At 38.1% G+C, this 12,792-nt stretch overlaps 2 protein-coding genes across 3 annotated transcripts in view; both read left to right on the forward strand.

Moving 5' to 3' along the window:
* The window catches only part of LOC111654399 (schwannomin-interacting protein 1-like), an 11,158-nt gene extending 2,103 nt beyond the window's left edge, over positions 1-9,055 (forward strand). The window contains exons 1-7 of one of the 2 annotated variants that reach the window (XM_023405388.2): positions 49-168; positions 2,846-2,955; positions 6,230-6,347; positions 6,492-6,698; positions 7,124-7,247; positions 7,509-7,602; positions 7,773-9,055. In XM_023405388.2, the coding sequence (XP_023261156.1) occupies positions 139-168; positions 2,846-2,955; positions 6,230-6,347; positions 6,492-6,698; positions 7,124-7,247; positions 7,509-7,602; positions 7,773-7,824 (735 nt within the window). In that variant the 5' untranslated portion in view covers positions 49-138 and the 3' untranslated portion in view covers positions 7,825-9,055. Of the gene's footprint in view, positions 1-48; positions 169-2,845; positions 2,956-6,229; positions 6,348-6,491; positions 6,699-7,123; positions 7,248-7,508; positions 7,603-7,772 lie in introns of those variants that run through there. The other variant, XM_087173737.1, reaches the window with a different exon arrangement.
* Positions 9,056-10,483: 1,428 nt separating this feature from the next.
* LOC111654424 (interleukin-12 subunit alpha-like) lies at positions 10,484-12,092 on the forward strand. Its single transcript, XM_023405415.2, has 6 exons — positions 10,484-10,582; positions 10,696-10,782; positions 10,995-11,036; positions 11,206-11,328; positions 11,655-11,699; positions 11,925-12,092. Exons 1-6 carry the CDS (start codon positions 10,499-10,501, stop codon positions 12,054-12,056), a joined length of 513 nt encoding a protein of 170 aa, XP_023261183.2. The 5' UTR covers positions 10,484-10,498; the 3' UTR covers positions 12,057-12,092.
* The last annotated feature ends 700 nt before the right edge of the window (positions 12,093-12,792 follow it).

The raw sequence follows: 12,792 nt of genomic DNA on the forward strand, positions 1-12,792 counted from the left end.
CTCTTTCCTCCCTCCCTCCCTCCCTCCCTCCCTTGCTCTCCTGCACGGAGCTGCAGTATATGAGAGGGTCTCCTGGGTCTAGCTTCACTGCAGTGTAGAGAAGGGCACGGCAGCTGGTTTAATACAATGCGATGAAGGATGGTGCACCAGGAGAAACGCGTTTACCAGGTGTGTGGATTTGTGTTTGTGTGCGGTGGTGTGTAATTCGGAGGGTGTAGCATACGTAACAAAATATTTACAGGTATACATGATAGGTATCCATCATGGGCGTGCTGCTGTAGATGAATCAGCCATACTGGATGAGTGGATGTGTGATTGTAAAGGGAGTGGGTGTGTTCATATGTGATATTCACCTGCTTATCCTTTTTTTTACATCTCTTCTGTGATATTAGAAATAATTCCATCTCAATGTGTGTGATGTTTATAAATCATAACATGCTTTTTCCCATCTTGTATTAATGAAATCATTCTGTACCATTTACAGTGACCATAAGGCTCTTTTACTGTACCACATACTTTCTTCTGGAAGGATGAAATAGGCTCTGTGTGAATCTGTGTGTATGTGTGTGTATCTGTGTGTAGACGGTATGCAGGTAAGGAGGTCATACAGTAGTCTGAAGCGGATGAGCAGGAGGCAGAGCGTTGGCTGGGAGAGTGAAGGCGATCAACTGTGATTTATGCTCTTACATCACAGCCTCATCTAATGATGCGTCACTGAAAACGTGTGTGTGTGTGTGTGGGGCCTGTTTTTCGGCAGGTTATTTAGAGAGAGAACCCTGACACACAAGAGACACATCTCTAATTTTAGCAGTGTTATTCAATGGCGGTTGGTGATAGGTGTTTGTGTGCGTGTGTGTGTGTGTGTGTGTGTGTGTGTGTGTGTGTGTGCGTCACAGGCACACACACAAGTAGGCAGCCTTAGGTCATGTGGAAATTTGGCATACAGTCCCATAATATAAAAATACTTTCCCCATGGTGCCAGTATAGAAAACCATGCTGTGCTGAGGCATTTTGTTCGGCATTTCTCTGCATCAAGACAAAAACTGTGAGACTTTGAATCCTACGCAGCTCAAACGACCTAAAAATGTTTGTAGTTGACAAAAAGAAATGAGGGCAGCTACAAAGTGGAAGCTGAGATGACGTGAAGATGATAAATGATACAGGGAAGGATGTAAAATGAAGAAGTAAGAGAAGAGAATGAGGAGGAAGAAGAGGAGGAGGAGAAACTACATGAGACACCATGCCTGGAGATGAATATGAGGAGAGGAGCCAGTCAAAAGAGACGAGTCACATAGGGGAAGTTGTGAAACACCAGCGCAGAATGACACGGTTACATTTTTAACCACTTTACTCTCAAGTTAGTCAAGTCAGAGGATAATTGATGACTTACTGATGTTATACTCTCCTGGTTGCAAGTGATTACCAAAACCCTTAAAGAGTTGTTGATTTCTATAATTGGCTGAAAAAAGGAGAAGTGTGGTTTATATCACAATCACTGTAGGCTGAAAAAGATGCATTAGGGATGCTTTGTGGACCTGTAAAGAGAAATGAAGTACTGTACTGTACACTTTCCCTCCATGTTGAAACAAGATGTCATCAGGGTTAAAGGTCCTATTTATAGGCTTTGATATTACTTCACAGCCAACATTAGTATTAATAGCTGAAGAAATGTTGCGAGTTCAGCATATAACTTAATTCCTTTACTTGCTGTCTCCGGCGGTGGAAAGCATCCCTCTTGTTTTGCTTCTATTTCTCTCACTTCTTTCCTTGTACTGAATTAAGCGTAACCAGCTAGCCCTGGCCCAGTCAGACTGTCTTGTCACTTTCCGATACCGAGTCACTAACAGGAGGGTATTTGTACCACACTTCTAAAACCGACCTGTGCTGAAATCTCAGCTCAGCACAAACCCCACCCCTTTGCACATTTTTGGATTATCCAGGAGTTAGGTGGAGACAGTTACTGCCAAGATGGCGATGATGGAACACCCAATCTTAGCTTTAAAACCGCTCTTCAGAAACCTATGGGTGACGTCAAAGAGGCTACGTCTATACACAGTCTATAGGTACAGCCAGGCTATCGGCAGGGCCTCACTCTACACACACAGACAAAATAAAGGCATTAACACTCACATTCATAAATGTGACTGTTAAATGTCCACTTCACCTGACCTGCATGTCTCTGAACTGTGGGAGGAAATCAGCGCACATTGATGTGAGAGAACTGCCTTTTTAATCACCATAAAATGCAGTCTAGTATTTTTTGTAGTGCCTGTATGACAAGCATAGCCAGGCTTTAGAATTTTACACGGACTATTTAAATGTGATATTTTTGGTTAAGCGACTATTTACAGACAGATTAAGTAGTGCAAGTGGTGATGTGTGCACCTATTATTTGAGCTCATGGAGGAGTAGAAGAGAAGGCACAGAACCAATCTTTATAAATATGTTAGCTATGCTCTGATAGAGCAGTTAACATATTTATAGAATCATAATGGCAATGTCATATGTGATCTCACAGAAGGTTTATCTTAATATGTGAATGGCAGGAAATTGGATTGCATGACTTTGCTGCATTCTTTTCAGCTACACCTTCCTCTACATTATCCATATTTGCCCCCCCCAGTTTCTTTTCCTCGTTTTTCCTTTTATCCTCCTTCCAACCAGAAAATGCTTTTGTACCATACAAGTATTTATAGCTCAAATTTAAATGGCATTTTACACACTCAGCTTAATAATTCTTCCCACGAGTGTGTCCTACTTGATCAATGAAGCAGAAATAGCAGCACAGCCACAGAACTTTTATTAATATTCTTTATATTCATGTATTTTTCTGGGTTTCTGGCAGGCCCAGAGGAATGAGAGAGAGTCCATCAGGCAGAAACTTGCCCTTGGCAGTTTCTATGACGACGAGCCAGTCATCTACACCAGCTGCAGCAAGAATGGCCCATCCTCCCGGTGGGTTTGAATTGAGTGTGTGTGTGTACAAGTGTGTTACGGTTTGATCAATGTAGCTTTTTGAAGGTTGGCACCGATATTTTTGTGCTTTAGCTGCTGACAGCTGAAACTTTAACTCTATAGATCTTTTCCATATTTTAATCTGGGAGTAATGTCACAGAAACAGTTATACACTGATTCCATTAACTAACAGAAAACATTATTAATCCATTTTAAAGCCTGAATATAAAACTTAATTGTAGGTTTTGTAGCCAGTACATGTGTGCTGTGCCATATTTAGACCAGGCCTGTACAAGGCACTTAATCAAACACTTGCTCATCATAGTGACTAATAAAGTAATATGTCAATATCAGCCTACCTTTGTAACAACTTTGACCATGTATCTCCAAATTTTGTGATTTTGAATTTTTCAGACAAAGTGAAAGGTAATGTATGGATAGAGGAAAAGTTTTTTCTTAGCTCTTAAAAGTTGGCTTTTTTGGAAATACGTGGTTTTCAAAGGACTAGGATGTAGCATTCTCCATTCACCTCAGTGGCCTGTTTTGAAAGATTTGCAGTAGCTTGAGCTCTGTCTACATGTCAAATACAGTTGCAGCAGCAGTTATTTAACAACCAGCAGAGGGAGCTGTTCAGTAGCTCAGCTAAGTAAAAACTATACTACACACACACACACACACACGCACACACACACACACACACATACATATATATATATATATATATATATATATACACACCTATTATAAAACTGACTGCAATACTGAAGGCATTAAGGGCAAATGACAGTAAATGATAGATGGCCCTTAATCATGAATCATGAATCCATGAATCATGTAGTGGAGAGTGCAGTGCAGTGCAATAGGAGAGGTTACGTAAATGAGTTGAATTACCTTGTGCTTGTGTCTGTGTCAGACTTGTAAAAAAAAAGGAATGAAGGATTCATTTAACAGATAATGCAAAATGAAAGTGAAAGGTTTCCCGGTAAGCCAGTCCGTCATTGGACTGAATAATAACTAATTTCCATTAGCACCAGAACAAAAAAGTACCAATATGGAAAGAGCATGCACAGATGAGGTGGCACAGTGGTTAACCTCTATTACGTGACTAGCTGCTGAGACAGAAACCTAGCGATGCCCCAGCTTCATGAGTCAGACAAACATTAAAGAAATTCTCATGGTGGGCTATGGATTAGATATCTAGTGTAAAAATGAGATATCTCCCACTGAAATATATGTCACCAACTGCTACAAAAAGCATCAAATGTAAACAGATTATAACATTTTTCATCTCCATCTCCTTTTTTTTTCACCTGTAAGGTATAGCGACATGATTTATCTATATGTATATAAAAAAATTATAATAAAATATTATAATACATTTTTTTTACAAATACAAATAATGTTTGACAAATAGATTTTTAAAAGAATATTTTGTTTTCATTCCAAAAATGAATATAAATATAAATAGATTGTGTTATAGAGTAGAAACCAAGAAATCATTTTCTAATGAAATTGATATGTTATGTTTGTAAATGAGGTTTTGGGTATTCACAAACACATGCATGCAGACGCAGTGGAGTTGCATTACATCAGACACAAGTTGGTTAACCAAAGCCACTACACCTACAACACCACGCTGCTTTCTTTTCATGACAACTTTGACCTCTAGTAACTTTCTGCCACTTTGAGTCTTTCATTGGAGGGGGCGTATATGTTAAACAATGGTCCCTCCCGCTCCTCCCGTGGTAATCGCTACTGTTTGGGGGAAGTGCAGTTCTGTCTGTGGTCCAAATGCCTTTGAAAGAAGAAGTGATGCCTTATATAAACCCAGGGCTGTGATTGGTGTTTAAGGAGTCATGTGACCTCCACTGGAAGTTAAAAAAAAAAAGTGCACACCCTGGGATTTAGTTTGGGGTGGAAATTCCAACACCACCCTGTCCATGGTTGTGAGATTTTGTATATGTTATTGTTCTCATCCTGGTGTAGAGGGGGGATACTTTGGGTTGTTAGGTTATTTCAGTCAGACTATCATGATCTGGAAATGGATGAATTGTGTTTTGAGCTCCTGGAAAGGTTGAGGTTTCAATGGATTCTGTGTAACTGCTGGTCACACACTGTTTCTCTGTGACCAAGGACCATGTTATGTTTGTGACTTTCATTTTGTTTCATCAAAGATTTCATTTGCTTTTGTTCCTACTCGATTATGTCACACTTTGTGACACTACTGACATCAGTGCACTTAATGGCCACACACAAGATTTTGGAACCCGGCTGCAGGGATTTGCTGCGTGAGGTCAGGCTGGGCACTTACGTTAGGCGATGAGGTCCAGGGTTACAGTTGATGTTGATACTGACAGTTGATGTTCCTGCTGGACTGCTGGATGGGGTTGAAGTCGGAACTCTGCGCAAGGCAGTCAAGTTCTTCCACACCAACTCTGAAACTGAATAGAAGAGAAGAGAGACCATTTCTTTATGGACCTCACTTTGAAATGCTGCAGCATTAAGATTTCTCTTTTACCTAACCCAAACCATGAAAAGCAGCCTGAGACCTTGTGTTTTACCAAAAAGCGATAAAAAAGTTTGCCAGTGGTCAGTCATCTCCACCATTAATCCCATGAGCATCTTAAAAAAAGAGGTCATTAGTTTAAGGAGTATTTAGAATTGTTGGTGTGAGCATGTCACAACCTGCCATTGCCGAAAAGAAAAAGAAATACTTGAGCTTCTTTTAGAAAGACAAAACAACAGTGCTCTTCCTCTTACACTGTACAAAAAAAAATCCAGCTGATTCCCCATTGAATCTGGCATATTATATACACTGTAGAACAGAGAGCTACAAAACATTTTGATAAAAGATGTGCCATTTTGTGGGAATTACAGTAATTACCTGAATTAAATGTGTTTTTTATTATTCATGTTAGAATTCTACAAACGTTTGAACTTTTTTTCTCAAACATTTCCTGGCCTTTCCAGTTTTCACTCCTTTCTTCATTATTGAATATGCACAATTTCACCTTATGTATAAATACCTTTAAGGATCATCTTGTTGAGGACATATTTTAAAGATCTAAATTCATACCAGGTCCTACATGCTGTCGATGTTTTATTTAATGTGGTTTGTTTTTTTGTGTGTAAACAAACTCAGTAGCTACAATCAATCCGTAGTTTCCTTCTTCTCCCTATAGGTTTCATGATGACTAGAAGATATTTTGAGGGTCTGACTGAACATCCACATTTTCTCTCTCATGTTCTTCACCCTTTGTGTTTTTCTTCTCAGGCTGCAGGGCGGTGTGAACCTGCAGGTGTGTTTCGTTAATGACAGCAGCAGTGACAAAGACAGCGATGCTGAGGACAGCAGGACAGAGACCAGTCTGGACACACCGCTGTCACCTGTGGTATGCACGGCTTAAATGTCATCTCGGTGTTTGTATGTGTGTTTCTGTCTCGTCCCACTACTCTCATTGCTCATTGCTCTTTGTAATGACTGAGAACCACATGAGCAGTTATGCATGATTTCACCTACACTACTTCCTCTCCAGAGCAAGCAGAGCTCTTCGTTATCAGACCGGGACACGGCGGAAGAGGACTCAGACCCGTTAGATGACTGCAGCGGGTTCTGGCGGGTGCAGCGGCGACTGCAGGAGGAGGCCCGGGTGGCACTAGCTCTAGCTCGACCCATGGCTCGCATGCAGGTGGAGGTGGAGAGGCAGATCCAACTGCACAGACGTTCACCTGTGGCTGACTTGGTTAGTCAGTGAGAGATAGAAACACAGATCAGGGATTTGTGTCTGTGTGTGTGTGTTGCTCTTTACAACTTCAATAAAAAAAATGTGTTTTAGGAGATGATTCAGGGCAAAAAAATATCCAAAAGTAAGAACAGAATGACTGACTGTAAGTTGCTGTTACAGTAAACACAACACAATAAATATTACATAAGGGACTTGCATGGTCTGACCAGAAGGTCAGTCAGGGTTTAAAACTGGACACATGTGTGTGTGACCAAGAGGAAACCCCAGATACTGATGAACAAAAGAAAGTTTGTCCTACTGTTGATGGATGAAGCACATTTGCAAACGCAGATAGACACATACATGTAGATACAGTTGCCTTTATTGATTTTGCACATTTTGATAAGCATTTTTTCCCTGTCTGTGTGTGTTTTCGTACGCAGCTTCCCCATTTGCCTCACATCAGCGAGGGTTTGATGAAGAGGAATTTGAGGCGAGGTGACATGAGGGACATGAGTCTCGGACAGCTGCAAGTCATCACAAATGACTTACACTCACAGATTCAGAGTGAGTAGAACAGACACACACAGAGCAAACACAGAGATACACACAGACAAATCTCATCTGGAAGTATTTGATAAACTCAATAAATCCCCCGTTCTTACATTTTGATGGAATATCATCGTTGGCAGTTATAGTTCAAAATATGGGCGTTTTCTAACATTTCCTCCTACAGTTCCTAAATTCCTTTTCCTCCTAATTTTATAGTGACACCCTCAACAATGCATTGGTCTCTAGTGAATTGCTAATCTATATTATCTTACACAGGTTTAAATGAGGAGCTGGTGCAGTTGCTGCTGATGAGGGATGAGCTTCATGTAGAGCAGGACGCTATGTTGGTGGACATAGAGGACCTCACCAGGTGAAGCTCTCACCTCACTGTCTGTTTTTTGTCTTTTTAATATCTGTCAAATTCTCCCTCTCTACTTTAAATACTGTCAGAGATGAGCGGTCCGTAGAAGCTGTATTCGGACGTTCACTGGGTGTCATGCTGTGCTCATTCTAATGTACTTCTTGTGTTTATCGCGACAGGCACGCCCACAGCCATCAGCGGCACCAGGCAGACAAAGCTATGTCTAAATAAAACACCCTGTCTTCACGTGTGTCTGTCTGCACGCCACCCAACCCACCGCTTCATGGACTGTCACCACTGTTACCAACGAAACTCCATATCTGTGCTGACCGTTTTCTGGAGAGATCAATGCAAGATATAGTATAACACACACATAATGTGTCGCACCACAACACAGGATGTTGTCAAAGGACAGGCGTGATTGCTGTTTTCAGTATGTGTGGGCTTTTCACTTCCACTCGGCATGATTAATCATAGTATATTTCACAGAATTAGGGGAATCCTCTTGACACTGATTTACCTCTTCATTATTTTGCACAGTACACTCATGTATGTTAAAGCTGGGTCAGAGGGAGCCCCTAAGCATCTTTTTTTCTCACTTATCTCAAAGAGGATGATGATTTTCAGGGGCCACACCTAACTGAAATGAAGATCAATTAACATCGTCTTTTGTTTGTCTCTATAATGATCAAGAAGATTTGTCCGTTCTTCTGTAGATATGCAGTATTTACCAATTTCATTACTTTCTTTTCACTTAGAGCACTGTGTCAACACTGTTTAACACTGAATTTCACTATAATAACGTATACTGTCTGAGCAACAGAAAATAACACTCTCCATCTGTGCTCATGTAAAGCTTAGCTTCACAGAGGTCTTGATCACTTAGGCACAAAATTTGATGTAACAGTTTCCACCTGCTTTAAATATGTATTAAGAGCTAATTTGGACCACATTTTGAATTTTATTTAGACAAATTTGTATTCGTCAAATGTGGTGATACTTGAAACATTAGACAAAATGACAAGATGTGAGTTCAAAAATTATTTTGGGTTAATATATATAGATAGAGGAGGCAAAAGGGGAGGCATGTTGACATGAAGAGCCTCTTAATAAAAATATGCAATGTGATTTTTGTCATGCTCAATTTACCAATGCTGAAAGTTTAACATTAAAAAAACAATATATTAATAAATCACAGTCTAAGTATATATCTATTTTATCTGTTGAAAAGGTTTATGGACATACTGTATGTAAATGTTACAAGATACTTTATTATAAGGATGAGGATCATGCCTTGTTATCTGGCTGTGTTTAGGTGTTTTCACTCTCAGCTTTTTAAGAATGTCAATTAACACAAAGTTAAACTTTCTTTTTCTATTGTTTGCTCTGTTGATTAATGTACTGTATAATGATTGTAAAAAAAAAAAAAAAAAAAAGGCCAATAATAAATGTTTCAATGGTGTGAACTTTGTCTCTATTTGGCCGGTTTTCATGAGATTTCATTTGCATTTCATGTTCCAACTAAATCTGTATGTATCAATATTAACTGTAAAACCAAATGAAGGTGATGTATGATGAAAAAACACAGACACATGAAGATTGTTTCATCAAGTGTAATGCCGGAAAGTGAGTACACTGTCATTCACAGTTTTCGAGCTGCACAAATGAGTGCTGAGTTTCTCTGGTCAGTCACACATTCACACTTCTGTTAATGCTTAAGTAAGTTTTCTGACGGATTACCACAGGGGGAACAGCACTGACTGTAGGGATAAAAATTACAGATACACTCATAAGATGATCTAAATAAACTGCTGTTAACTTTTAAAAATATTATTAAAAAAGCAAATGAGCCAAAGAAAAAAAAGTTGCTTATTTTAATTAAAACATAAGTTTTTACCTTCAACACTTGTGAACATATACAAGTTAATAAATAATCTCCGCCTCTTATGGCTGCGCAATTTTGAAATTATTTAAATGATTTGGCCCTGAAAAGTATATTCAACATTTATAATAGTTATGTCAAAAAATACACCTACTTATATCTTAAGAAATAAATCTTTAAATTATTTTTTCCCCGTGTGACCTATAAGGATAAACAGAATGACCAATGAATGAATGCATTTATTTTTTCATTAGAAGCCAAAATCTCATTCATATATTGACGGTATTATATTTTAGTTTTTATATTTTTGAGTTATTGAACAAATAAAATTTAATTATTTTTCCTAAATATGTCATAAATTTATGATAATACTCTATAGGCCTATAATAAAATGTCAATTTCTAAGATTTACCAGAAGCTTTATTCTACTGTAGATAAAGTTAAAGTCTCTGTTTGTGATTACAGATACATTGGACAATACAGTACAAATGTTGAACATGACTGTTCAGCATTACAGTTTAAAATAAAATATACTTTCACTCTGCTCTCCCCTTTGGAAATGTCAACAATGAACAGTCAGTCTCATCAGTGTGACGCTCCATGGTAACCTTAAGATTGATGTATAGAGCTTTTACTCAGTGCCTGTGTTAATTCCAGTTTCACCAAAGCCTTCAGTGATATTCAGTGATAGGGGGAAAAGGAAGTTACGCAACCTTTCAATTTACAGTTAGGCGTCAAAACACTGCAGTTATGTGAGGGAAATCCCTGCGTCACTCTGGGTATAAAACACTCAAGAATGTCTGAGTTCATCCACAATCACCAAGAATCAACAGTCTTGTCCAAGATGCCACTCATCAAGCTCTGTGAGTATAAGACACTGAAAAATATCTTCTACCTGCAAGAAAATTGAAATTCAAGATTTACTAATGGAATGTTATTTTTCTCTTTTTGACAGACTTCACTCCTGCACTCCTGCTGCTGATGCTCAGCTGTCCTCTGTGGCAGCTCAGCCAGTCTCTGCCGATGATGAGAAATGGACCAATGACCGACTCCTGTGTCTTATACGGACGAACACTTCTACAGAACATCACTGTGGCTCTCTCAGAGGTAGGCCAACAAAACTGATGGTGATGAGTTTCTATCATCTTTATCTTCTTTATCTTTAATCTGTCTTGAATTTGCAGTTTTAAAGAAAAAAAAAATCTCTTTCCTTGTCACAGAAGGAAATGTTCCATGCAATCAACTGCACCGAGCAGAGTGTGGAGCTGAACATGGAGACTAACACACCATCTGTGTGTGCACCAAAGGTACATCATGAAAGTTCACATTTTCTCATATACTGGTATTTCAAGTTCCAGACATGGCAGAATATTCTGAAATGAAAACCATAATATTAAAATAAATACCAATACTTTATTCTTATCTCTATTTTATCTAGACTGAACAATTGTAACTGTAACTCTGTGATATAACTGAGCCACTGTATTATAATAAAAGTTTAACTGTGTTTGTCCCATAGGAATCAACATGCTCTGGAATCGCTAAATCAGAATTTGATCAGGTGGGTCGTTCTGTCTCTGTCAAAAGTGCTACTTAAAGAATACCTTTTTTTCTATTGTTATATGTTATTTTATACACTTAAAATATATCTTTGACAGAAATGTCAAGTAAAATCATTTATGCCAATTGTACACATTGAATTTAACTAACTCTGCTGTTTTCCCATCTAGGAGTCATGTCTGACAGAGATTGAGAAGGACCTGCGTCACTACTACAAATTTCTCACAGCCCAGCCGGACCCTTCTAAGTTACTTGACAAAATTGTTCTGTCCAGCCTCAGAGAATTCATGGAGGTAACTTAATTTACACAATACACAGTATTTCAGCAGAGTTTGAACTAATGCTAGAAAAAATGTACAGTGGCTGTCCATGGAGTGGCTTGTTAGTAACAATACAGGTCCCCATCTGCTTTATCTCTTTTAGATATAAATATATTTGAATAACAACAGTTAAATTCACGTGAAAGGCTAAAAGGGGAGAATTTTCTAAGAGACGCTGCAACAGAAATTTCTCAAGTAAAATCCCAAAACTGCCAATGTTTACATTAGTAGCTCTTATACTATTGAATTGTTCATTATACACACAGTTAAATGTTAAACATCAATCCTTTCCTCAACAGAACTGCTTCACATGGTCTCTGTCCGCAGACTTGACCTCAAAGCAGGTAAGTGCATGTCACAATGACAAGTTAGAAATACATTGTGATTTTTTTTTTAACTTACTGAACTCTCTATGGATTAAAACTTGTAGAAAGAACTAAAAGAACATGTTACCTCTTTTTTCAAGAAATACATTAAAAATAGAAAACTGAACAGCCTTTTCTTCTTTTGGAAAACGAGTCATTGTGTGACTAGTAAATCTTTTCTAATGACTGTTTCTTATCTTAAAGGCTGCTGTAGAGCGTGATAGCACCTTTGAGGAAAGACTGAACCTCTGCAAAGTGCTGAAGGGATTCCACATCCGCACCATCACAATCAACAGAGTCATTGGATACATGAACTCTGGTGAACACGCTAAATAAATTCTCTCTTGTGCTCTGACACAAAAATAATCTAGATGTGACAGAAAACACTTCAGTCTACTTTTATAACTTTTTAATTTTAAGTTATATATTTATTATTTTTATGTCATCATATAATTTATATTTAACATCAAAATGATGTGTTAAAGTACTTATTTATAAAGTGTATTTACACACTAAATGCTATTTATTTATTAACCTTTTTATTTAAATCTGGACTATTTATTTACAACTATTTATTGCTGTTATTTACTTCTTCTGAGACTTATCAAATAAATATTTTTCCTGCATAAATCTGGCTGATGAATCATTCATTTGTTCACTATTGTTTACTCTTTTCACTTCAATTCCAGAAAATGTATTACTGTGTGATGATGCAAGTATTATTGTCCTTGATTAAATGAATATACAGTGACACTCGGTCACAACAAGTACATATGGATCAAATTTAGTCATTGGATTTTCCTTCTTTCAAATAAGAGCCCCGACGGCAGTGGTTAATCTATTGTAGCTACTAAACGACAATGTATGTGATTTCCGGGAAAAACTGAATTTGCTGTAGAGGTCCTGAATTCCTAAATACATGATTTTCTTATTCTGCCACTGGACTATTTCTACACACCTGACTGTATTTTCCTGTAACCAACTGAGCCTAACCAGCTAAGACTTTTGAGAATCATTATTTACTAACAGAATGCACGAGAGTATTTGTTCTAACTTCAACTTTTGGAAAGTC

Source organism: Seriola lalandi, unplaced genomic scaffold (assembly GCF_002814215.2).
Source record: "Seriola lalandi dorsalis isolate HSWRI2012SDOR001 ecotype SW California unplaced genomic scaffold, Sedor1 jcf7180002054277, whole genome shotgun sequence".
Classification (NCBI taxonomy): Eukaryota; Metazoa; Chordata; class Actinopteri; order Carangiformes; family Carangidae; genus Seriola; species Seriola lalandi.

What these genes read in the sequence shown, in the direction of transcription:
- LOC111654424 (XM_023405415.2), top strand. Translation starts at nt 10,499, where the DNA reads ATGATGAGAAATGGACCAATGACCGACTCCTGTGTCTTATACGGACGA. An exon ending in CTAAATCAGAATTTGATCAG is followed by an intron (nt 11,037 to 11,205) that starts GTGGGTCGTTCT and finishes TTTCCCATCTAG; the next exon opens with GAGTCATGTCTGACAGAGAT. An exon ending in CAGACTTGACCTCAAAGCAG is followed by an intron (nt 11,700 to 11,924) that starts GTAAGTGCATGT and finishes CTTATCTTAAAG; the next exon opens with GCTGCTGTAGAGCGTGATAG.